This window comes from Crinia signifera, chromosome 9 (assembly GCF_055691185.1).
Source record: "Crinia signifera chromosome 9, ASM5569118v1, whole genome shotgun sequence".
Taxonomy (NCBI): domain Eukaryota; kingdom Metazoa; phylum Chordata; class Amphibia; order Anura; family Myobatrachidae; genus Crinia; species Crinia signifera.
The window spans coordinates 41853727-41880778 of record NC_139225.1 but is presented as its reverse complement, the minus strand read 5'-3'; the positions used below and the strand labels follow the sequence as shown (position 1 = coordinate 41880778).

At 45.0% G+C, this 27052-nt stretch overlaps 1 protein-coding gene and 1 long non-coding RNA gene across 3 annotated transcripts in view; one reads left to right on the top strand and one right to left on the bottom strand.

Annotated features, from left to right (window-relative positions):
• Positions 1-40: 40 nt before the first annotated feature.
• On the top strand, positions 41-12517 carry CDK9 (cyclin dependent kinase 9). 2 transcript variants are annotated; one of them, XM_083158987.1, is made up of 7 exons: positions 41-563; positions 2056-2137; positions 5324-5414; positions 6756-6922; positions 9551-9722; positions 10548-10696; positions 11325-12517. In XM_083158987.1, the coding sequence occupies exons 1-7, from the start codon at positions 472-474 to the stop codon at positions 11685-11687; spliced, it is 1116 nt and encodes a 371-aa protein (XP_083015113.1). In that variant the 5' UTR covers positions 41-471; the 3' UTR covers positions 11688-12517. The 2 variants fall into 2 exon arrangements, with proteins under 2 accessions (XP_083015113.1, XP_083015112.1); XM_083158986.1 differs by having other exon boundaries at positions 42-563; positions 6744-6922.
• Positions 12518-20466: 7949 nt separating this feature from the next.
• Positions 20467-27052, bottom strand: part of LOC146035493 (uncharacterized) — a 23128-nt gene continuing 16542 nt past the window's right edge. The window contains exon 4 of the long non-coding RNA XR_014460666.1: positions 20467-21928. This is a non-coding gene — a long non-coding RNA (uncharacterized LOC146035493). The remainder of the gene's footprint in view (positions 21929-27052) is intronic.

Here is a 27052-nt window from a genome sequence, read left to right as displayed (position 1 = left end):
GCGCCATGTTGCGTAAGGGACACACCTTCCCTCACACATACGCCCCGCCCAGCCAGAGAGGCCGCTTCCGCCCTTACAGCTGCCCTAAGTGTGACCTCCTATACTAGTATTGTGAGTCGTGACTGACGCTAGTTCCTGACTCCACCGTGTATCGCCACCAGTGAGAGCAAGAGAGACCGCAGCAGGCGATTGGAAAGACGCTGACATTACCGAGAGCCAGACTGACTCGGGGATCCCGGCTTGGGGCCTAGCAGCAGCGGTGGTGTTGGTGGCAGGAAGCGCCGGCCCGCGAAACCTGTGGCCTAGCCGCGGCTTGAGTCAAACCCGCCTGCTCTCGTTTCCGACACGGCAGGCAGTCTGAACTCCTCGGCTCAACCGCGGGAGAGGCCGGGGGCTGGCGGCCTTTGCCCGGAATTGGAGTCTCGCGGTGCGTCCGGGGCTGAGCCCGCACCGTCCGCCTCAGCCTCGGCCATGGCGAAGAACTACGACGCCATGGAGTTCCCGTACTGTGACGAGGTGTCCAAGTACGAGCGGCTGGCCAAGATCGGACAGGGGACCTTCGGGTGAGAAGCCGGGGGACGTCTGTCTTGTATCTGATACCCCTCAGGCCTCAGCTATTGGCATCTCAGCGTTAGAATCAGTGCGCGCTATGTACTACTGCGCTGCTAATAAATACGTCTTCCCGCATTACGTGCCTTTCCGGCTCTGGCACTGCTGCAATATTACATGCACGACACATTTGGTTTTACAATTAATATCCTGTTATATATCTGTCAGACACTGACTTTGGAGACCCTCTTGTTATAGGTAGTATTATACCCCTTACTGCTTGAGGCTTTTATGGTGATATCTGACTTTTTGTGGCCTTGGAACTACGTGCATTGGCTGATAAGCCATTAATGAGCACAACTGCAGCAGTAAAAGTAAAGGCCCCATACACTAGTACGATATAGCACTTTTTTTGTATACAATTTAGTCCCTTCAGACCGATAAATCTTGTAAAAAGTTGCATGTGCTTTATTTCCAAACAACTGCACAGACCTGTGCGCATCAGATAAATAAAGATTCCGCAGCCATGACTGGGATCACATACATTATGTGCAAACTGACGTATCATATATGATCTAGCCATTGGGGAGCTCGGCGGGTAGTTGCCCCCCCCCCCCCCCCATAAACTAGTACGAGAGATCGCATGCAATACCTCTTCAAAATGGCGCACCAATGCTCTCGTGGTTGGAGGTGCGATACACCGTATGAGGCCACTTTTTATGTAATCCCATTCACCGGCCAAGGGATTTGACAAATCCTTGTTTCAACACTGACAGTCACTGGATCTGGTCTGATGCGCACAGGATCGCACCTCAAACTGGAAGATTATCATTTTTTCACACAATTTATCAGCCCAATGTGGCAAAACCATGTGTGAAGGGACCAAAAAGCACTAGTTTATGGGTAACTTAAGGGATAATCCTATGCTTACTGACTCATCATTAAAAATACAGATCCACGGACATTAATGACCTGCAAATCCATTGGGGAATTTGCAACAAAAACAGAATTTGTTAAAATCCAACTTAGCGATTACCCAATAAGTGTTGTTTTTAGTCACAATTGGCAAATAGAGGTTTCCCGACATGTTGGGTTCCCCGGAGCAAGGCATCGGCAGAATGGGGAATTGTCCCTATACTCCTCTGATCTATGTGACCCATCACACTGTATAATTACAAAATGTATATTAAGGTCCACATGCACATGTGTATGGACAGCCCCCCCAGCCAGTGATTTTTCACAGGCGGCGAACGACTTGCTATAGCAGGATGCTATGGCAAGCAGTCCACCTCCTCGTCCATTTACTGGTAATGCCCATACACACTGGGTGGTTTTGAGCTAAAGCAGCTCAAAACACCAGAAGTGAGCTGCTTTCAGCTCAAAATCGCCCAGTGTGTATGAGCCTTTACTGTATGTGCATGTTGTCATTGGTAAAATGGGACAGTATTAGAAGTTATAGAATTTTCCAAACCTGCTCACTCAGGTGTCTCTCCTCCCTCCCCACAGTGAAGTGTTTAAAGCCAAGCATCGACAGACTGGCAAGAAAGTGGCACTGAAAAAAGTACTGATGGAGAATGAGAAAGAAGGGGTAAGCTGTGACTGTTGGCTTTGCTCATTGCAGGCAGTAATTATGCCCTATATTTAAAGAAGATTTGAATTGGTGTGTATTGTGTATTTAATCACATCAAATTATGGGTATGGCTATAATGCTGTGACTACTAAAGCAGGGTACACACCTACAGATTTATCTGTCCAATCTATCTGGTGGAAAGAAAAATCTGCTATTGTATGGGAGCAAATGACAACCATTTGCTCCCAAACACTGGGTAAATTTGATAAATCAAACGGCTTAACCCAATTTGTCTGAATGACCATTGTTTTCCAGTATTTGGGAGAAAATGGTTGATTCTCATGTGCTCCCACACATTACCAAATCCCCCCCGCCATTAAATAGATTGGACAGAAATCTTTGTGTGTACCCATCTTTATAAATGTGAATGATCTCGCCTACGTAGATTGGGTACAAGTGTAACTGTTCAGCCAATCCCTATGATAGAATCCATATAATTGTATATATTATGTAAAAATTTAAATGATGATCTGAATACAGCATAACATTACACGGAAACTTAACTTAAAGCTGTATACACATGGTGAGATTGGCTAATGGTTAACTTTATCTAAACAATTTTGACTAGATGCTCTGGAGATTTTGACCAAGCGGGTTTGTCTAACAAACGATAGACTATGATCTGGTCAAAATTGCCTTGACTGCAGTCTATCTATGCTAGGTGTTACTGATTTATGGGGCATACACACATGGCGATTGACGCCCCATTTGTAAGTGAGCTGACTAGATCGCTTAAGGTCCATGCACATTACCTGATGTCACCCGCCATTAATATTGGTGGCGTCTGGGGAGGGGGAGTGGGCTGTGGAGTCGGTAGATAAATGTTCCGACTCCTCGTACTTCTGACTCCGACTCCTCTGTATTAATATGCGAATGTATTTGATACATTCCTTGAAGGAAAGAAAGGCAACATACATATTATTACTACAGAATCTAGAGGCTGGGAAGCCAACAGTCTACTTTATTGAACAGTTTAAGCAAAGGACAAACACAATGAAAACAACAAAATTTTATAAATTTTTTTATTAATTAAATGGCTGGATAGTAGCAGTAGGCATAAACATCAGGAAAAGGAACTTTACCAGTTCAAAGATAAAAACCACGTTATTTGGTTGTTTTGGGAACAAAAACAATAGGACAGGTTCAGAAGTGTGGAGCATGAGTTCCGCATGCTTTGTGACGACAACAAAAATCAACGAGCCACAATCTCTGCTGGTTTGCTTGCTCGTCACTGTTCAATTCATGGACACAAGGAACGATTTCTTTACCGAATCGTTACTGGCGACGAAAATGGTGCCTGTACATCAATATGAACCAGCGTAAGGAATGGCTTAGCCAAGGTAAACAAACGACCCCGCACATGAAAAAAGATCTTCATCCGCGTAAAAAGATGTTGTGCGTACGGTGGGAGAGCTTGGTTGAATGAATTTTTCGAGTCTACACCAGGTGATTTCTACCAACGAGGTATTGAAAACCTTATTGAACGTTGGAAATAAGTTGTAAACTACAAGGGAGAATACATTTATAAGTATTGGTGCTCCGAATTGTGCGTTGCGTTCCATATAGTGAAGCACATGAAAAGCATGCTTTTTCACGGTAACTTAACAGGTTCGTTTTGCGGTTACGTGAGGCACTGCATGCATTGGTCTTTATTCTTACAGTAGAGAAGTCATTAATTATAATTTTCGGAGTCGGTGCATTGTTTGCCGACTCCGACTCCAGGTACTCGAAATTGCCTCCGACTCCACAGCCCTGGGAGTGAGGGCCAGGGCCGTCCCCTTGAGTGGTGGGTTTTGCTGGGCAGGACAAACCTACCAGGGCAGGTTTGTCCTGCCCCAGCAATACCCACCATAAATCATTAGGAGCCCCCCCCCCCCCCCCCCCTCACCTTTGCTCTGGCATTAGTACGCTGGAGCTCCCCTGCTGCCCCAGCCGCCTGTCAGTCTCGGGGATGTTTTGCGATGGCTCGGGGGGAACTCTGGTGCCTGAGTGCTCCCGACCCACCCCGACCATCCCTGAGCCTGCCGCCTACGTCATTGCTGCAAAATGAATGGCAGCAGATGGCTACAGGCTGGGGGAGCTTCAGGGGTTAGAAGAGCTCCGGTGTACGATTGCCGGAGCACGTGATTGGGGGGCTCAAGAGGTGGTGGACACTACTGGCGTGCATATATTTAATATTTGTGGTATGCCCAGAAATTTTCCGGGACAGCCCGCTGCGGCATACCACTCAAGGGGTTAAGGATGACCTCTCTCGTCCGGACATGCTTTGAGGGGGCTGTTAACGACGTGCGGCAGTGCGCATTATTAACGACAGGGAGCAATACACACTAGGTGATATCGTTCAGAAAGGGCTTTCTAACCAATCTGTTGGCAATATCACCTAGTGTGTGTGTATAGGGCTTTAGAAATGTAGCACCGATTGCTTAGTGTGTATGCCCGATGCACGGTGCTGCGTGTTGCCATCGCCCTCAGAGATAGACAGTGCATGCACTGTTTTTCACAGTGTTTGCTCAGCACACACCGTAGGTGCATCGCTTGTGTGCCACGATGTGGGGTTAACCCCTTCAGTGGGTTTTCCGGGTTGTGCCTCAGTGTCCAGTCTGGCAAGCTCGGAAAATTCTCAGGATTGCCACGGTTTAGAGCCCCTCTGCTTAGAGGGGGAAAAACGCTCAGTGTGTATGTACTGAGCGTTTTTCAGCTCAGCTGTTTTCCCCATCATCGTGCACCATACGTGCTGGGCAGAATCGCTGAGTATGTATGGACATTTAGTGTACACCCTTTTAGGATACTACAAAACCTGGAATCTAATTGCATTACACCCATTGTGTTCTGTTTAAGGGGAACCAATATATTTGGGTATTTTAAATTATTCCTTCAATATTGGCTACTGTTAGATTCTAGGGAACACTATTCAGTTCCATATTCTGAAGTTTCAAACGGTACGTATTGGAGGTCACTCAACCTTGTGATTGAGCCTCGTCCTTCTGTTGCGAGGCTGAATGACAGGATAATATGGAAGTGTGACCCGATGACACTGCATTGTATATGCTGTGCTATACTTTCTCCTGGTTGTAGATCAGGTTATTTTTCCATAACTTGGGCGGAATGTATTTTTACATGTTCTTTCTTTCCTTTTATCCTAAGTTCCCCATCACTGCTCTGCGTGAAATAAAAATTCTTCAACTTCTGAAACACGAAAATGTGGTGAACCTCATTGAGATCTGCAGGACAAAAGGTAGAAAATGTTGTGTGTTAGCGCTAATAGTGCATGTAGGTGTGGCACCTGGGGTGTGTGCTGGCGTAGGGTGCTTGGCAGCAAGCTAAGGTGGGCGTGCATGACCGGGAGCTATATATAACCCCACTCACTGCCAGCGGCTCATACAGATATTTTGTCTGTACTGAAGATTGGAACATAGAATTTGACGGTGGATAAGAATCACTTGGCCCATCTAGTCTGAGATAAACACAAGTACTCACTAGGATTACTTTTTATTTTAGAATTAAGTAAACTGTGGGAGGAAACCCATACAAGCATGGAGAGACTGTACAAACTTCACACAGTTAAGGCCGTGGTTTTAATTAGACCCCATGGCCAAAAGGCAGTAATGCGAACCATTACATCATGCATATTGCCTGTTGCTCCAGTCGGTAATAGCCATTTACTTTCAAACCCCCCCAAAAAAGTAGGACACTAAGAACATGATCTGTACGCTGGCATTGAAGGGGTTTACAATATTGGCAAAACTACCAAAGACCAAACTGAACATATAGGGCACATATATAACCTGGCATTTCGGTAGAAATCTTGCTTTCTGTGTATAATTTGACAGAAACAGACTAAATGTGTATTGAATTCATGAGTAAAGTGCAATAAATAGTACTGGTAAACTAGCTTTATAGTCCTAATAGATGAAACTCCAAGTTCCCTATATTCCTTTAAGGTCTATGAAGTCTTGTCTGAACTGTACTGTAAGACACTGGGAGTTACTTTATAAAGGTGCAGTAAGCAGCATATAGCATAAGTAATGTAGTTTAAAATCTAGCGCAATGGTTTATAAGCATGGCCCAATATTGTCACCCTCTGTCCCCCACAGTAATAACGGTGCCCACTTAAGGTGTCCATATACTACTGCAGCATCCTTGATCCTTGGTAGGATCTCATGCAGTCCTTTCGCATGTGACCTTGTTTCGTGAGGGGAGAAGTCGTAGGTCTCAGCAGGACCACGCAGCTGACTATATGTCATACACACCTGACTTGGCCACTTTTCACCCGATTTCTCAGCCCTATCCATCAGAATGGTGTAGCTTGCACAGAGGTTGTGCGCCCCCCCCTCTTTTTTTTTATTCTTTGCTAGATTTATGTTTTACAGTTTGATCCTTTGTTGTTTCTGCCACCTGTGCACCTGGCGCCTACACACAGTTGAGACCATTATTTTGCACCAAGGTGGCATTCCTGCATTAACGCATCATCTGTTTGTAGGCCAAGGGTGTACTGAAAAGTGTTCAATGCATAAGCTTACGGTGTGAGTGTCAGAGCCTTTCCGAGACTTTTTCGCCCACCTAGTTTCTCCCACAGCGAACCAATATAATAGATGCAAAGGAAGCATCTTCTTGGTGTTTGATTTCTGTGAGCATGATCTAGCGGGGCTGCTCAGCAACGCGCACGTCAAGTTCACGCTCTCCGAGATCAAGAAAGTTATGCAGATGCTGCTCAATGGCCTGTACCACATCCACAGGAACAAGGTGCGTCAAAGCCCAGCTGTTGCTGTTTTTTTTTTTTTTTTTTATGAATAAATTATGTTTTTTATGGATGTTTGTAAAACATTGGCTTAGGTGGCCACATCAGCGGCCGCTGGGGCCTGGCGGGGTGCCAGCATCGACAGGCAGGCAGGGAGAGAGGGACGGAGTGGGGGAAGGGACGGGAGCCATGCTGCATTGAGCAGCTAGGCCCTTGTTAGAAGGTAGTAGATATAAACTGTGCTGCACAGTCTCTTTCTACTTTCAAATCCAGGGTCAAGCATTGGGATCTGATGTGGCTAAACACTGATCAATTTGAACTAACTTTCCAATCGACTTTGACTATATACTTTAGTGTAATTTAGAAATGCCTGTATTGGGAGTTGCTTAACTTTTCATAGATGCGTTTTTTTAAAAAATTACTAAGGGGTTATTTAAATTCCTAACATCAACGCAATGGAATGGCAGATTGTATCCTGCAGGTCTTCCTTTGTAGTCCATAAAAGTTAAAAAGTGAAAAGGCACTCCCTGCAGTATAACAATAGTATCTGGGTGCCTTTGCCAGAATCAGATATATATATAGCATATAGGTAGGTCCCATACTTGGTAACATACCGCACGTCACTCCAGGGATTTGGTGAAAGCAAATTTAATGCAACAGTTTCTGAGCACTAAGCTCCTTCATCAGGCATACAGATTATACAGTGAGAAGTGAAAAAAATGTGCCTACCTTATAGTGTATGAAAGGCCCTTAATTCAACCATGATCCGGTGTGGCGCTGGGACGGAGGTGGCCGGAAGCCGTGCTGCGAACGGAGCCACACTTCCGGTACCCAGATTGCTCCCTGCTCCGTGTAGTGACAGCGCTACCCCGTTGCCAAGCAAACGGGGGAGTGTATGTCCACGTTGTCTGGGTTACCATACACCAGGATCCTTTGGCCGAGGGCTGGAGGAAAAAATAAGCATGAGTGAGTAGTGTTTATACAAAAACGTAAAAGGACAAACATACACTATTAAAAACATCGGGCAAGGCAGAGCTAGATAATCAAAAAGCAGATTGAGCTTAATTGTTTAAACAGCAGGAGCTGCTGAGGCATATTGCGGCACTGTGAAGCTGCTTATGCTTAAAGCAGTTGAGTCGACAAAGCTATAATGTCGACTAAGCCGGAGCAGTTACATAAACATTGTTAACTATCTAGTCCTTAAGCAGATTGAGCTTAATTGTTTAAACAGCAGGAGCTGTTAAAGCATATTACGGCACTGAGAAGCTGCTAGTACATGGAGCAGTTATGTCGACACAGGTGTAATGTCGACCAACTGCATCAACTACTGAAACATGTAGATGCATAAATAGAAAACATGAAAAAGAAACAGCAGAAATATTGGATGAGCCCAACTTTATACAAGAGTGTTCCACATGATTCTTTTGTTAAGGCCACGGGGAGATACCGTATCCAGACAATATATCCATCTTGCTTCTAAGCGAAGCAAGGTTTTTTGTCGGTCGCCTCCTCTTGGCATGGGTGGGACATGGTCGATAATCACGTATTTTAGAGATGACAGGGCATTAAATTTGCTTTCACCAAATCCCTGGAGTGCCGTGCGGTATGTTAACCAAGTATGGGACCTACCTATATGATATATATAATTTTTTTTTTTTTTTTTATTACATATACAGTAATATCTATTTTACACAAAATATAACCCAGGACTTTTCCCTGGAAATCCTATACGGGAAATTTGCTTGGTTGAACACAGGGGTGACCCGTGTTTAAGGGCAGATTAAAATGGGTAACCCAAATCATGGACGTGTTTACATCGGTGGGGGATGCCCATACCTCCCAACCGCCGCATCCAGAGGTCAGTCCGAAGATTGGGAGAGGGCATGCAGCCTCTACTGCTGTATTATGCAGAGAGGAGGTGAGTGGATGCCTGCATGCGGCATCCATTCACCTCAGACGGAGACGGGGGGCAGCCCAGCAGCTTTCTCGAGCGCTGGGCTTGCCCTCCAACATGATGTATCGTACAGCACACCAGGAACCTATCCATTCTGGTGGACTTGCAATAAAGAATATTGGTCCTTGTGTATCAATGTCTATTTCCCTATAGATTGTAAGCTTACGAGCAGGGCCCTCATACCTTTCACTGTCCGTAAATACCTAGCTTGTTGTATCACTGTCTTCTATTGTAAAGCATAACGGAATATACTAAGCTATACAGTATAAGAAACTTCATAAAATAAAATGTAGGTGCTGCGAGGGTCCTGGCCAGCGGATTACCTGGCACTTGGCAATGTCCTCTCCAAAGGCGGCCATTGAATACAGTGCACCCATTTGCAGTGTGAACGGTGCCGCAGTGTAAACGCAATGAATCCCGGATTGGAACAGTGTTACAAATACTGGGTCAGATCCAGGATTTTGGTGTGAAAGGGATATTGGGGTAACTGATGTTTGTGTTGCCTTTTAGCACATCCTAACTACTTTAACTTATGGGCTGTTTAATTTTATTTTATAATTCTGCCCTATTTACTCAATGAATTGAACCATGTATTTATAATATTACAATATAAGTAAAAAGTTCTAATTCATAACATTAATAAGTGTGAATATTTTTTATTTTGTTTTTCTTTAAACAGATTCTTCATAGAGATATGAAGGCAGCAAATGTACTCATTACCAGAGATGGGGTATTGAAACTTGCAGATTTTGGGCTGGCAAGGGCATTCAGCCTGGCCAAAAACAGCCAGCCCAACAAATACACAAATCGAGTGGTCACCTTATGGTATCGGCCCCCCGAACTGCTTTTAGGTGAGATTAGTTACTGGTTTAATCTAAATTTTATAGTTACTGGTTTAATCTAAATTTTATAGTATGATATTTTTTTTCTTGCATTCTTAATTTTAAAGTATAATTGAAAACATTCTTACTGCTGTAGCTCCCAAAATTGTTTTATTTGCAGCCATATAGGCTGTTCTATGCGACTATTCCAACCCAAACTCCCCCCAGAGTTCTAAGGTTCGTTTCACAGCTCTGGTTTGAAAAGAAAATGGCTTCAAATTGTCTTGAAGTGAACAACCCTCCACTTCCTTTATAATGGCAAATGCAACAATTAGGTTCATGTACAGTATGCTCAACTCTTGGCCATTGTCATAACGGGATACAGTTGACATACATTCAGTTGACCACTAAAGGTCGACTGGGCTTAGCTCGACATGGCTAAGGTCGGAAGGTTGACACAAGCATCAGTCATCAAAGGAAAGGTTGAACTTTTTTCTCCTTCCAAAACAAGTGGTATTTCATACCCTACCATCCACAGATGCATGCGGGGAGACTAGAATAGTGTGCCGAGTGGCAGCAAGGCACCATGCTGAAAGCATGGCGGTACAGGTGTCAATGCCGTTACGTCGTAATTCGGGACAAAAAAAAAAGTGGAAAACACATGTTGACTGTCTACCTTCTCAATGTCTACTTAATGCTTGTGTTGACCTTATAACCACGTGGATCTTAGCCCTGTCGTATGTATGTATGTCGACCTTATAACCCATACCTGTCATACTTTGTGTTCCTCTATGTGCTTGTGTTGATGGCTTAAGCTCATTTACTAAATTCTGTAAAACGGACCTTCTTTTCTAGGTGAGCGTGACTATGGCCCACCAATTGACTTGTGGGGAGCAGGTTGCATTATGGCAGAAATGTGGACCAGAAGCCCTATCATGCAGGGAAATACAGAGCAGCACCAACTGACGCTGATCAGCCAGTTGTGTGGGTCTATTACCCCTGAGGTGAGTGCGGTTTGTGATGGGGCTAGCATATGGGCACTATTGATTCATTGAACTAAGCCACCAAGTGATGCTCCTGCAAAGAAAGACCAACACTGTTCATGTGTTCTACAATTTCTGGCCTGGAATCAATCCGGTTTCAGTTTTTTTTTCCTTTAATAATATGAGGGGCGATCAATAATTACCTGTGTTAAGAGTGAAGATGAAAAAATTTCACATTTTTAATTTATTTTTCAACATAATCTCCTTTCACGGCAATTCACTTTTCCCAACATCCCTGCCATTTCTTTAAACCCTCTAAAAAATGCAATTAGCCAAACAGGTTAGGGAACAGAAAGAAGTTGCAGGGAGCCAAGTCGAGGTGAGTACGGTGGATGCGGCAACAATTCATAGCACAATTCATGAAATTTGTGCGCAACAATTCTGGATGAGGGATCTGGTGCATTGTCATGGAGAAGAAAAATAACCTACGAATCAAATAGAAATTTGGTATGGCGTTGTTTGAAAGATTAATAGTACATGATAGTAATACCAGCTTTTCTCAGCAACGCCACCTGTTTTCAAACACAGGTACTTATTGATCCACCCTCGTATAGTGCTTTATGTAAGTTCTTTGAATTGTGTGTTTCAGGTTTGGCCGAATGTGGACAAGTATGAACTGTATCAAAAATTGGAACTACCAAAAGGTCAAAAGAGGAAAGTAAAAGAGCGGTTAAAGGCTTATGTGAAAGACCCCTATGCACTAGATCTTATAGATAAATTATTAGTCTTGGATCCACTACAGAGGACAGACAGTGATGATGCGCTTAACCATGACTTCTTCTGGTCTGACCCCATGCCTTCTGATCTGAAGAACATGCTTTCCACTCACAACCAGTCCATGTTTGAATATTTGGCCCCTCCCAGGAGAAGAGGTGGTCACATGCCACAACCAGCCACTAACCAGGGAAGGAACCCTGCCACAAGTCAGTCTGAGTTTGAACGGGTCTTCTGAAGACCAGAGGATGTTGAACATTATTTATAAGAAAGTTTTCTTAATAATCATAGGGGGGTGTTCAATCATTATTATTTTTTTCTTACCCAAGTGGAAAAAAACTGCAATGATTCACCGATCAGTATTCAATTTCAGGCATTTTGGGTGTTTTTGTCCAAGCCGTTACTTTTTTTTGGGTCAAATCGGCATGAATGTAAAAGTCTTTAAAGTCGCCAAATCATGTTCATTCACATCAAATTCACTGATCCACGCAGTTTACACGGGTTGCCGGATTTTTGCCCAGATGAAAAATAATCACTGAGATTAAATAGGGTGAATCTTATTCACCATAAAAATGGGTGAAAATTACAGATTTTTGTCTTGTGGAAAAAATCCATCACAGATTGAATACCCCCCTTAATGTTTAAAGTTGCCCAGGTGTTTTTTTTTAGCTTGGATTGCATCAAACACTACTATGGAACACTTGATCTACGCCACACATTGCCAGGAGAAATACGCTTTTAGTTTCTTCCTAAAGACAAACGTCTTGCCACCCATAGATGACTTTTCCATAACATGGAATTTGCATTCAGGATTAGTAGCTTGGAACTGATTTGGCTTTCGCCAGAAGAGGCAGCCATTCTGTAAGCTGGTTACAAGGACCTAGTCTTCTAGTACAGCTACTATAACCTGTACTTTTTATCACGTGAGGAGGCTAAAGTGGTCTTTCATTGAGTCTGTCTATAATGGACCAGTGCATTGATAATTGTTTCTGTTTAGTTTTTTTGACTCTGAAATACTACTTGTCTGTATCTCGAAAAGTAACATAAAATGATCCCTGTTTACTATTATTCTTAGTATCGTGTATATTCATTGATACAAATTCACTGACAGCCAAAGAAAACTGGAAATGCAGACCTTACGGCCCCCATACACTAGTGCATTTTGGCCTGTGTTCACCCGTTTCCTGAAATCGGCCAATTCACGTGTTTGACATTCGATTCGACCCGATGCACGGTCCCGTGCGCTTAGGGTTGGCAGGTCGGATGTGCTGCACATAAGAGAATCATATGTGCAGCTGTCAGGGTGCTTTTTAGCACCTGTGATTTATCGCATCAGACTAACACTGAACTTCACTGGCAGCAAGTCCTTTTTTACATGCGATTTATCGTATGTAAAAAATGGCACATAAAGTGCCAAATCGGACATGAGGGGGAAGTCCAGGAGTAGTTCAAGGGAATAGGGTCTGACTTGCCCTTCAGACAAGTTGTGTTAAACCACAGGTTCTCAAATTCTGTCTTCAGGACCCCACACAGTGCATGTTTTGCAGGTCTCCTCACAGATTCAAGTGAAAATATTTGCTCCACCTATGGATCGTTTCAAATGTCAGTCAGTAATGAGTGCACCTGTTGGGTGATCTAGAAAACGTGAACTGTGTGGGGTCCTGAGGACCGAGTTTGAGAACCACTGGATTAGTGTATAGGGCCTTTAGTTTACTGCTGTTCTGCTATGTTACTATTGAGATATTACTGCCAAGGGAGTTGTTTGTTTATTTTATTCTAACAAACATTTTTATTTGGTCATTAAATTAATCTTTGATTAGATCAGAAACCTGTCTGCTCACACAAATACCATGAGGTTAAATTAAACCTAAATAATGGCATTATAATGGGGATACGGTCATTGGGTCACCACCAAGTAGGTCTACGGGTCATTAGGTCGACATGGGTTAGATCGACATAAGGTTTTATTACTGTTTATTTATTTTAATTTTTTTGAACCGACATGTGCCGACAGGCGGTATTTCATGCCCTACCATATACTAGAGTGTGGTGGGAGAATAAAATAGTGTGCCGAGCGTATCGAGGCACCGTGTCTGAAGCATGGCGAGCACAGGGAGCCATGCAAGGGGACGGGGTGGTACGTTTCGGTGTCCATTTCGACACAACATGTGCGACAGGCGGTATTTCATGCCTCACCATCCACTAGGACATAAGGGTAAAAAAAAACTTGTCGACCTAGACATGTCGGCCTAATGACTGTCTAACAACTTGCTGTTTTGATCCACACCCTTATAATAATATGCTATTCCTGTAAACAATTATACTGTTAGGATCTTTGGTAATGGTAATTCAAGTATACATCCCCCTATGCAGTATTTTATCGCTGTGGGGTTTTTAGGAAAATATTAGTGCAAGTCCATAAACTTGGAACCTTTTATTTCAAAGGGGTCTTCTCGGCCTCCTCCCCCTAGTCTAATAATCAATATAGTTTTTTTTTTTCTCTTGGACTGCTACTGCAAATTGGGCTTGGCATGAACATTGGTTTAGATGATTGTATTTGCTGTGTAGTGTGTCATGCCATGAAGCTTTGCTAGCTTTGAAATTTCCAAATTTGGGTGGATGGTCACGGTTTTATCTGCAGCTTATATGGTGCAAACTGCAGAGATCAGTTTAACCAAGTAAAACCTCCTGTCTCATTCTTATGTGACTGTTAATATAATGCCAGAAAGGCCATCTGCATGTAGGTGACCCGGGAACCTGTCCTGCCTGCTCTCAGCAGTGTCCATAAAGTAAATATTTCAAAACCAGAATGAATTCTATTTCCACCAACCAATGGTAGTTACCAACCTGATATCTCTATCATTGCGGAGAACACGACAATCGCTCCTACCCTACAAGGGATGCGGGACCATTTGTCTACAACAAGAAGATAGACCACCATTAGGTCGACACCATCTAGGTCGACAGTCAAAAGGTCGACATGGTTTTTTCACTGTTTTTTGACCCAAATGTCGACACAGTCGACATGGACACAGTTTGAAGTGAATCGCAGCCCCTCGCAATGCTTCAGGCATGGTGCCTCGCTGCGCTCGGCACACTATTATAATCTGACTCCACGCCCTAGTGGATGGTAGGGCATGAAATACCGCCTGTCGGCTCAAAAAAGTGAAAAAAAAAAACATGTCGACCTATTAAGTTGTCGAACTAATGGCTGTCTATCTTCTTGTTGTAGACAAATAGTCCGGATACCCCCTACAAGCCCGCTTTCTATATGTGTCATTCTTGAATTCTTTTGAAAGTGCATTGCTGAAAATATCTCATTATATAAGGCTATTTACATAATGGGTGGGATTTGTATTCCAGGAGCAGGGGCCATTTTATTCAGTGTGTTTCTGTTCTTGGGGCCTGATTCAGAACCGATTGCTGGACTGCGTATATTCGGAGCCAGCGATCAGGTAAACCCCATCCGGCAAAATTCCGCCCATGTGCACGTGTACGATAGGGAGAAATCCATTCACCTGTGCCAGTAATGTATTCGTTACCACCATTACAAAATATATATTGGGGGAAGTGGCGATGGTAACATATACATTGCTGGGGTATTCGGCACCCCCCTGCAAGCTTTAAAATGTATGGCCTATCTCACACACCCATGGAAAGAATAATACGGGCCACTTAATACCACCCCTAATTGAAATTATGCCCCACAGTGCAAAACAACCCAATAGTGAAAATTTAGGGCACGGCTTTGTCGGACAGGGGACTATGCACACTGTAATGCCCATTACACATGCCTTTCCACTGTAATGCCCATTACACATTATGCCATGCACTGTAATGCCCATTAAACATTATGGTACACATGGTAATGCCCATTACATATGTCACATAAGTGCCGCTTACCTACATGCTCGATGCCAGGGGTAACATGCTTCGTCCTAGGGGTTACATGCACAGTCTCTGGGGGGAGTTACTGTGTGCACTGTGCGGTAAGACAGCTGTGCAGAGCGGTAGGGAACCCAACTGTCTCAGAAGATCCATCCATGCGAGTTTCGTTTATTTCAAATGATGCACCGACTCATGAGCTAATCAGGCAGTGGTGGCTCCTGATTGGCTCGCAAGTTGCAAACTGGTGTGCTGTTTGAAATCGCTGCATCGCAGACGGCTGGAGCTGCTCTGATACAGCCGGGTTTTTCCACCGCTCTGCCCAGCTGTCACCTTTAGCAATGCAGACAGCGGAGAAAGGTAAGGGGATTCCCTGTTATGGCTCACTTGAACCCCTGGTGGGCAGTGGTGCCAATAATATATACATTGCTGGCCTATGCCAACAATGTATACACTACTGGCTAATAAATCATCATTGGAGGGTAGTGGTGCCAGCAATATACAGTGCCATGCAAAAGTATTCACCCCCCATTGTCATTTTCATGTTTTGTTGCTTTTCAACCAGGAATTAAAATTGATTGTTTGAAGGTTTCCATCATTTAATTCATAGAACATACAAATATTAAAAAGAATAGGGACTTGTTTCCTAGCACGGCGCATACTGTATTTAGTGGTGTGCGATGCGATCTTCCCGTTATATTAACAGAAGTGCTTGTACAATGAAATATCGCATGCCAGCAAATGGCATGCAATGGGATTTTTAATTGTACAAGCAGCCTGATGGGTGCTTACAATGTTAAATGCACCCCCATTGTCAACACCAACCTAAAGCGTGGCGAGCATAGCGGTACATGTCCTCCGACCTTTTCATACTCCCACTATCCACGTCAGCGTGGAGTTGATTTTAGATAGTGTGGTGAGTGGACACGGAATACATGTAAAGTAATCCATGTCCCCTCGCGGGGCTCGCCACACTATATATAATCAACTCCACGCCGACGTGCATAGTGGGGGTATGAAAAGGTTGGAGGACGCGTACCCCTGCGCATGGAGGAGCATTTAACATTGCAAACACCCATTAGGGTGCTTGTACAATTAAAAATTGCATTGCATAAGATGCACTTCGATCAAAATCGGGGCATTGTGCTGGGAAACAAGTACCAAAGAATATATACCTTGCGCGCTGTGTATATTAGCCTAAATCAGGCATGTCCAAAGTCAGGCCCGGGGGCCAATTGCGGCCCATGCTGTCATTTCAAGCGGCCTCCAGCTGGACAGAGCATCAGATGTGTTTGGCATCCTACCCCTGCTGCTGCAATTGTATATCACCATACTCCACAATTACAGTGACAGCAGGAGGGAAGCTTGCTCCCGTAACATGCAGAGCGGAGGAGGGCAGCAGCGGGAGCCCAAGCATCTCCTGTCCTTGCAGTGCCTGCTTTCCCTCTCCGTCCTCTGGCTCACACAAGGGGCTGGGAAACCTACGGAGAAGGGAGGGGGCACAATAGGGGACATACAGTAAAGGAGGGTCAGGCTGGGGAACATACAGTGAATGGAGGCAGTGATGGCCATTCAGAGAAGAGTGAGCAGGGGCAGGCTGGGGGACATAAAGTGAATGGGGACAGAGTGGGGTACATAGTGAATGGGGTTCATACAGTGAAGGCGGGTCAGGCTTCGGGACATACAATGAATGGAGACACTGATGGACATTAAGAGAAGGGGGCAGGCTGGGGGACATACAGTGAATGGGGGCAGGCTGGGAGACATAGAGTGAATGGGGGGCAGAGCGGGGGACCATTCTGATGTGATTAATGATTTAAAGAATGTCAGGCTGAATGGTCGGCCCCCCACACATTTACACTTCACCAAATCTGGCCCTCGTCGCAAAAAGTTTGGACACCCCTGGCTTAAATGATTACAAATGGAGTAAAACAATTTGTAATAAAAAGTCTATCTGTAAATATTGCATAGATTTTTATTTTTTAGCATTAAAAAAAAGACTAGTTGTTTATGTATAAGTAAATGTCATTGCATGGTTCAAATTCTATAATGTGGCACATGGTGTCTAAAAAATATTCTACTTGTTTAAAATAACATAGGATAAATCACATTAAACTGAAAAAAAGGGGGTGGGGAAGGAACTGTGTTGCCTCCAATTATTAGGGGTAATAGTGTTATCCCCAGTATGATGGGAGATATTGGTGGATAGGGAATGCAGCTACCACAGATGTCGTCGGAGGAGTCAGTCTGAGATCCAACACAGTGCGGCGTCCTGCAACTGTGTGGTGAGCGGTGATGTTGAGGGCCCGGTTAGGTTGATGATAATGTCTGTGATGTGCTGGGTGGGTGCGGGGTAACTGAGTGTCGGCGTTGCCCGGACTTACTTGCCGCCAGATGCGTGCAGCCACGGCTGATACCGGGATCTGGAGGCCAGATACAGCTGGCGTCCGGCTATCAGGAAGCCTTCAGTATTAAAGGGAGGCCCCAGCTGGACCGCTGATTGTACCTCGCTCCCTCCCCTACGGACCTGGCCTTACTCACCCACTTTCCCCAATGCCGCTCACTCGTATAAAGTCTGGTGTAGATCTTCTGTCCCACGATGTGGATCATGGCGTCTTACTGATAATAACTTTTGGGTCACGTGACCTCAAAGTGTCTCTAATGATCCGGCACTGTTGTTGTTGGATGCAGCGCTGTTGAAGGCTGGTGTGTGGATGTTTGTGTGTGAACCAATGCGTTTCAGCCAGAGATAGGACTTCTTCAAGGATAGTATGGGGTACTTGATGTCTTAGCTGAGTTCTTTTTATCAAGACCATGTGGGTGGTGCCTTTCATGGATTGGTTTCCTTGTTTCACTTGTCCATCATTGATGGAAATGAGCACATTGTGTGTTTAATCTTGGTTATTTCCCTGCTGGGTCTATGTTAATGATAGTAAATGCCTAAGCATGGAGAAAGTTTAAAAACACATCTACATTTAGTGACATATATATATATATATATATAAAACATATTATTAGTATATATATATTAAATCATGTATTGAGATTTTTAGTTGTGTTAATATTGATATAAAATAATACACTTTTATAAAGAATTAGTGAAATGGACATGGAATACATAGGAACTCATAGGTGTGTGGCTGTAGTTTCAGGCTCTCTCATTCCACTGTCATCCCATGTGCTAGTTTAATAGGTATTCTAATCTGCATGTTGTTACGGTGATTGTTCCAGTTATTGTGGTGGTCCTAATTGCAGTTGTTAATGGGAATATCGTTTTGTTTGGTCTATAGTTTAATTTAATGTTTAATTTCTCTGTGTGATCAAACAGTTATGAAATTCTATGTTTAATCCATTCGGGGTCATCATCTTTAGTGTAAAAATCCAGTATAGTTCCCTCCTGTCTATTGTATTGCAATGGTCTCCTCCTCTCCAATTTTTTAAGAGGGCTTCGATGGCCATAAAGAAAAGATTGGTGGGATCTGACTGATGTTTCTCTTTGTAGTGTAATGAAACACTGTGGTTGTCAAAACCTAATGTGTTCATATAATCTTGTTTTTAAAGGGCGGATAGTTCTCCCTATGTATTTGAGACCAAAGGGGCATCTCAGTAGATAAATAACCCCTTTGGATTCACATGAGAGATTTTGACTGATTTTGTATGAGATTCCATTGTTCATGGAATTGAATGTTGTTATTTGTTTGGTGGTTTTATTGGTGGTTCTCCATGTTGTGCATTTCCCACAGTATGAGAAACCCCCCCTATGTTCCGTTTGTGTGAGTGTCGTTTGGGTAAGTTTTCGGCTTTTTTGGTCGTGTACCTAATGTTTCTTTTAAATCAGGGTCCTCTAGTAGGAGATCCCAGTGTTTTGTGAAAATTTTCTTGATCTGATGAGATGATCCTTTGTATTGGGTAATGAAAAGTGGTTGTGCTGTCTTTTGATCGGGATTTGTGTTTGTTTTATTTGTCAATAATTGTTCTCTATCTATTTGCATAGTGTCTTCAAAGTCCTGTTCAACTGTGTCATGATCGTAAAGTTTCTCTGTGAATTGTGTCATTAGTTCTGCGCCTTGCATTTTGTAATAGTCTAATCTGGAGCAATTTCGTCTTATTCGTTAAAATTGTCCTTTAGTAATGTTAGAAAGCCATGGTTTGTAGTGTCCACTCGTGTTGACTATTGACGTCCGCATTCTTTCTAAAAGTCTTGGTATGTATTGTATGGTCATGGATGAATATCTCTAGGTCTAGAAACTCAACTCTATTCTGACTGAAGTTAGTGGTGAATGTAAGGGTTCTGTGATAATTGTTCAGATATCTGGTAAGTTCAGATATCTGGTAAATTCTAACAGTGAGGATTCTGACCACTTCCCTATGAAAATGACATCATCTATAAATCTCCGCCATACGATCAGGTTAGCGCCCCAGCTATGATTTGTCTAGATATAGTACTCCTCCCATTACCCCATAAATAAGTTTGCATAGCTGGGCGCTACTCTAGATCCCATGGCTGTCCCTGTTCTCTGGAGAATTTATTGTCAAAACCAGACATAGTTATGGTGTAGGATATAATTCATGCAATCTGTTATGAATTTGATCTGTTCTATTTTTAATGTGGGGTCTTTGTTAAGGAAATGTCTGGTGCTGTCTAAAACTTGTTCATTCTTAATCACTGTATATAATGAGGTGACGTCACTAGTAGCTACCCAATATTCATTTCCCTACTCTATTGATTTGAGGGTGTTTATAATATCTGTGGAGTCTCTGATGTAAGATGGCAATTGTTTAACATGAATTTGTAGAAAGGTATCAGTGTATTGGGATAAGTTGGCCATGAGTGATTTGATCCCTGATACAATGGGGCGACCGGGTGGGATTATTGTACATTTATGAATTTTGGGTAAATAGTAAAAGACCGGTATTATTGGATGATTTTGTTTTAGAAAGGCGTGTTCTAGTTTAGTCAGAATACCCTCTTTCCCTCCTTTGAGGAATATGTCTAGTTTGTTTTTGTAGTCTATAGTTGGATCCCCTTTAAACCGGTATGTGTCCGTGTCGCCCAGTAATCTATTGGCCTCTTTTGTATAGTCATTCTTGTTCAGGACGACAAGACCCCCCCCCCCCCCCCTTATTTGCCATTTTAATCACTATATGATTTTCTCCTAATTGTTTAAGGGCTTCTCTTTTTGGTTTTGTCATGTTGTTGCGGTTTATATATTTAGCTGTGATGTGACTCCCTAAATTCTCTATAGCCCTTGTCACCATTGATTAAAAGGTTTTGATATAAGCACATAAACATTCTTTGGCTTAGGTACTCCTATCAAAACCTTTGAACCTTCTCCCCACATTGAGGATACCAAGGATCGCGTGGCTATCCCTGCTGAGGACCGGCTTGTGGTGATGCTGAGATACTGGCAACAGGACGGTTTCTGGCTGACCTCAAGTTTGGATCCTTCATTTCTCCGCTTGCTTTGGGCCTCATCATCCCTGAGACCTGCAAAGCCATTGTGAACGGTGCTACAGTACCAGTACTGCAAGGTAAGGAGGAAAAATAGACTCTTCAAAAAGAACAGAATCCTGATAGTCCACCAGGAAAGAAGAATATAGATGGCTGTAGCTGGATGATTGAGGCGGATGTGATGGGGTTTGATTGGATGGGTAATTGAGGAAATGGGCTGGGGGAAGGGCCTGGTACAGGCTCTGGGGGAGTAGGAACAAAGGTGATAATGAGTGCTGATTTTCTGCACTGCAGCTGTACCAAAAGGGGAATTACCTAAACCCCTTAATATGGACCAAGCAAAAAGGAAAAAGAAATATGGAACAGTGCTGTGCTGAATATTAAGCGGCCATACCACTCCTGAGGAAGCCGCTGATAAGTTTGAGGCAGAGAAACGCGTAGAGAGGTCAGAGGGGACAATTTTTGGCTACAAACAGACACCTTACAAATCAATCTCAGATATGACCGTGTAATAGGGACTGCACCAACGGTCGGAGACAACACTACGGTATCTATAAGCCCTAAGGAATACCCCATCACTGCCTCAAGACTGGAAAGTAACTTAAGTATATTCTACTAACCTTGCATGTGCACATCAAGTGAGGACTCTTGATTTATAACTAACCTATTTTCTGGCTACAATTAACAAAGTTTCCGTATATATATATATATATATATATATATATATATATATATATCTCACTAACCAGTTTTTGGAGAGATGGGAATGGACTAATAAGTTCCATATATGTTGTGAGTCTTGTTTGTCTATTGTTGGCCAAAGTATTGTATAATTTTTAATAAATGTATTCTTAATATTCAGCACAGCGCTGTTTTTCCTTTTTTACTGGGGGAGTAGGCACTGGAGTTTCTGGTGAAGTAGCAAGGCCAACTATTCTGGTGCCACTTTGCAGACACACTAAACGCCCTTGATGCAACAGCTTGCTGCATAATCTCTCAAATGACAGTTGCTGGTTAGGAGCCATGTGGCTTAAACAGTCTGCCACGTATGTAAAATAGTTATTGTATCTGTCAGGGCATGGAGTGTCAGAAAGCATCGACAGGTCCGTGGTTGGAGGTGGTTCTATTTCGCCACGGTGTTGCTGTAAAAAAATAAATAAACCGTTACTAATCAATTGTATTTACTTTTTAATTTCAGTTCCCTACCAGCGTAAATGAATGGAAAGTCATTGCAGAGGAGTTTGAAAAGCGATGGAACTTCCTGAATTGTGGAGGCGTCATTGACGGGAAACATGTCCGCACAGCCCAGCCTATCAACAGTGGTTACTTCTATTACAATTACAAGGGCTATTTCAGTGTTGTACTGATGGCGGTGGTTAATGCGAACTAGGAATTCATCTTCCTGGATGTTGGCAGGCTAGGGCATGCTTTGGATGGTGGCACTTTCAAGGATAGAAAATTCTACAAGAGACTCACCACCAACACCCTTAACTTGGTGTCTGTCCAGAAAACTAAAGGTGGGCTGAATTAATTCTTTGGGACATGTCAGGGGCCACAAGCTTTACAATGAGTAGTGGAGTGGGAGAGAGCTTCCAGCACCCTAGAGGGTAAAACTTCACTGCCTCCCAGGTAGCCAGGCTCCTCCCCTCCTACCCCGCCTCTAGGCCAAGGAAATCCGTTTTTTCGGGTGCTGGCAGGAGCCAGATGCGCCTAGTAGAGGGGCTGCTTTATGCAGTCTAACTACACTTTTCTTTTTATGCTGACACCTGCACTGCTGGCTCCATCACCCAGGTCCAGAGCTGCAGCGGCCCTTGGGCACTGGTGAGCCACGGACATCGGACACCTCAGAAAGGTGTTCCCCGCCAGCGAGGCACATTGCGGCTATAACAGCTAGGCGGGGGGGACCGCCGGCTGCGCTAACAAGTGGACGGCTGGTCCGCCACCCACTCCCACTAGACCACCAGGGATTTGAGTTTGTGGGCAGCAGCACCGGTATGCGGGGCCGCCCAGCGTGCGACAGATCCCTGCCTTTTTATCGGCGCTGTATTTGGACGCTTTTCCCTGGTGGCCATTTGTTAGCAGGGGGAAGAGGCTCCCCCCACCATCAGCGCCTCCCCTGGGAACAGTAGGCAGGGAACTGTGCTTTGCACAGAGAGTTCCCGCCACTGACATCCCTTCCTGTATGCACGTGAGGAGGGATATGGAGAAGCTCTCAGCCACCCAGCGGTCCACTCCTTCACTGTCAGGACTCTTGTGCAAGTCCCCCCTGTACCTCTCTTGCGGGACACAGGTTACAGTATCGTGCTCCAGCCAGCCATAGCTGCTGCAGGAGCTCAGTGCTATTATTTCTTGCATTGTATGCCTTTGTATGCTTGCCTGTATTGTGTGCACCAGTTTACTTGGTGTTAAGCTGTACCATATAGCCCTCCTGTATTTCCCTAATTATGTCCAATAGAGGCAAGTCCAAGAGGGTGGAGGCCCCAGCATTGCTGTCATGCACAGCCTGTAATGCGGGCCTATCCCCCAGGACTATGTATAGGACACCTTATGCGCAAGCTGCTACAATGCGCAGGCGCTGCTCATGCCTACGGCCTCCTCACAGGAGCCTGCTTGGACCACATCACTCACACAGATGAAGGCGCAGCTAGTTGATAGTCTCAGCTGCAATGCCCCAGCAGCCCGTGATGCCGTCCTCATCCATGGCAAGTGTAGTCCCTCCGGCGCTGGATACCCATTGGGAGCGCTCAGTACCTGCAGATAGAGGCAGGGCTTTGGTCAGGAACCCCCCGTCGTCCAGGCTCCTCCGTCAGCATGACACTGACACAGAGGATGAGGACACCCAGGATGAGGATTGTTTAGAGGAAGCCATCGACGACGGTATTGACGAAGGGGAGGCCTGCGATAGAGAGGATCCCCCATCTCATCTTGATGTGCCGGCCTTGGTTTCAGCTGTGAAAGAGGTCCTTAAGTTAGACGACCCCACTGAGCCCACCTGCACCTTCGGGCCCTATATTCAAACGCCCTAAGCATAATCTGGTTTTATTCCCTAAATCAGAGAATTTGACTAAGGTCATCAGGGAGGCTTGGGAGGTACCTAACAGGAAGTTTAGCTTACCTAAGCGGTTTTCCTCCCTCTACCCCCTCCCCAGGAAGACAGAGTCCCCTTGGAGACTGTCCCTAAAGTAGATGCACATATGGCAAAGTTAGTAAAATCCTCTACGCTGCCCATTCCTACGGTGTCCCTTAAGGACCCAACTGATCGGAAGCTGGAGAACTTCCTAAAAAACTCATTTACACCACTTCCGGGGCAGCGGGTCGGCCTGCCCAAGCATCTGCTTGAGTGGCTAAGGCCTTAGTTGTGTGGACAACTACTCTCGCGGCGTAGGCTGCTGAGGGTGTGCGACGGCCACTGAACTCATTCTTTTCCACGAGCCTCCCATCAGACCTGGAAAAGTGCGGGTCTTTGGAACAGTAAGTTCAGAAGCTGCTCCTGTCAGGAGTCATTGTACCCGCCCCCTTAACTCAGAGGCAAACAGATCCTTCTGGCCCAAGCTCAACAAGTTTGTCCGATACCTGAAGTTCAGGATGGAAACCTTGCACTCTATAGTCTTGGGCCTTCAGCCGGGGGCTTTATGGCCTCACTGGACCTACAGGATGCATATCTGCATATTCCCATCTGGCCGGAACATCAATGGTTTCTGCAACTTGCCATCCAGGCACGTCATTTTCAGTTCCGGGCCCTGCCCTTTGTCTACCGCCTTTCGAGTGTTCAAAAAGGTCATGGCCATGATCGGCAGCAATCTGCGCAACCAGGGTGTCCGAATACTCCCGTATCTGGACGACCTTTTAATTCTAGCGCAATCTGCAGTTGTTCTCCAGTCCCACCTTTCCATAGTGGTACATCTCCTGGAGCGTCCTAGCTGGGTCATCAATTGGCCTAAGTCTTCCCTGCTACCAGCTCAGTCTATGGTCCATCTGGGGGCCAGGTAAGATACTGTTCAGCAGAGCATATACCTCCTGGAGGAACGCCGTCTGGCTCTGCAGTCCCAGATCGCGTATCTCCTCTCCCGCTGGCGGGTGTCTGTGGATACCTGCATGAGGGTCCTGGGGTCGATGGTATCTCTCCCTTTGAGGAGGCCTTTCTGGATCCACCAGTGGACACTCCTCACCACGGATGCCAGCCTCCGTGGTTGGGGGGTGGTCACTTGCCAGAGGTCGTTACAGGGCCTCTGGACCTCTCTGGAGGTCTAGCTCCTCTCCATCCACGTACTTAAACTGAGGGCAGTCTTTCGGGCCTTCTGCCTGGCGGAACCCTGGCTGAGGAGTCACCCGGTGCAAGTCCAGTCGGACAATGCTATGAAAGTGGCTTATATTAACCACCAGGGCGGCACTCGGGCCACCATGGCGGAAGCATCCCGCATCTTTCAGTGGGCAGAGAAGAAGGTCCCTGCTCCCACAGCGATCTTTATCATGGGAGTCCTGAATTGGGAAACGTACTTCCTCAGCCGTCAGACCCTGGATGCCGGCGAATGGGCCCTCCATCTGGAGGTGTTCCAGATGCTGGTACGACTGTGGGGCCTAGCAGAGGTGGACTTGATAGCCTCTCGCCAAAACCACAAACTCACCCTATACGGGTCCAGGTCTCGCGACCCTGGGACTTACCTGTTGGACGCCCTGTCCGCCCCGTGCCCGTTCACACTGATGTACGCATTTCCGCAGTTTTCTCTACTCTTGCAAATGATCCGCAAGCTGAAGGCAGTTGATTCTGGTGGCTCCGCATTGTCCCAGATGGATCTGGTTCTCGGATCTGCAGGTCCTGTCAGTTGCCCCTCTGATTCGCTTACCCTGCTCTCTCTCGGTCCGTGTATACACCCGGATTTGAGGCATCTGGCTTTGACGGGGTGGCTATTGAGACCTCCCTGTTCAGATCCAGGAGTTTTTACTCGAAAGTGATCTTCACCATGCTGAAGGCAAGGAATCCTTCCTCGGCGGGGGCTTATCGCATTTGGAGGGCTTACTTTTCTTGGTGTCGAACTCACCGCTTGAATCCCAGGACTTACCGCCTGGCTAGGGTTCTGTCCTTCTTGCAGAAGGTAGAGGTACAGGTTGTGGCTAGTTTGAAAAAGCTCCAGTGCGAAACACGTGTCCTAACCCGTGTTAGGCAGATTGTAGGATGTTTATTTAGAAATTGTATTCGTATAATGCTTTGATCCACTGCTAGAAAAATGTAGGGTGTCTATCGCCACCAAGACAGAGGTGTGGGCTCCGGGGAGGTATGCTGTAAGGACAGTGTAACAAGCTGCTACCTTACTGACAATTCAAGTCAGCACAAACCTATAACCTGTGAACCAGAAAAACAAAAATAAAGATACCGTGTTTCCCCGATAATTAGACCTACCCCAAAAATAAGGCCTACCCCAGATTTTTAACATTTGTCCAAAATAAGCCCTCCCCCGAAATTAAGACCTATGAAATTTCCCATTAAATTTACTTAAAGCCATTAAAATCTACCCCCGCTCAGCTGCGCTCCTCTGTGTTGTACTCTGAGCACAGAAGCGGCTACTTCTCCCATTCCCAGGGATGCATTGCGGTAGGCGCGGCGTGACGTCACGCCGCGCACATCACGCCGCGCACATCACGCGGCTGGCTGCTGAACAGCACGGAGCGCTATAGCATCGAGGGACAAGTCAATAAACGGTAAACATGACCTCTCTATAACGGAAGTTTGGGGGCATAAATAAAAGGAATGGGGAATGTGGGGGCATGTTTGAAAGGAGGACTGGGGAATGTTTTCAAGGAGAATTGGGGCATGTTTATGCAAGGGGAACTGGGGCATGTGGAAGATGGAGGACTGTGGGCATATTTAAGATATTCAATGTCTATTAAAATAAGCCCTCCCCCGAAAATAAGACCTATGGTCTTTTTTGTTGTTAAAAAAAAAATAAGACAGTGTCTTATTATCGGGGAAACACGGTAGTAGGAGTTCCCACACTTTTAAACAAATTGTGTATACTACAACTAAAAATTCCGATTTTCCAGATAGGAGTGCATCCGCCTACAACTGTCTTTCTTTCTCGTTTTTTGAACTTCTTGCAGAAGGGCCTGGAGGCTGGGTTGCGCTTATCTTCCTTAAAGGTTCAAGTTTCAGCATTGTCCATCTTGTTCCTTTGACGGTTGTCGAGGGTGTGGTATTGGACTCCGACAGTCATTATCCCGACAGTCATTATCCCGACGTCGGGATCCCGACTGGCCAGAGTCAGACAGCA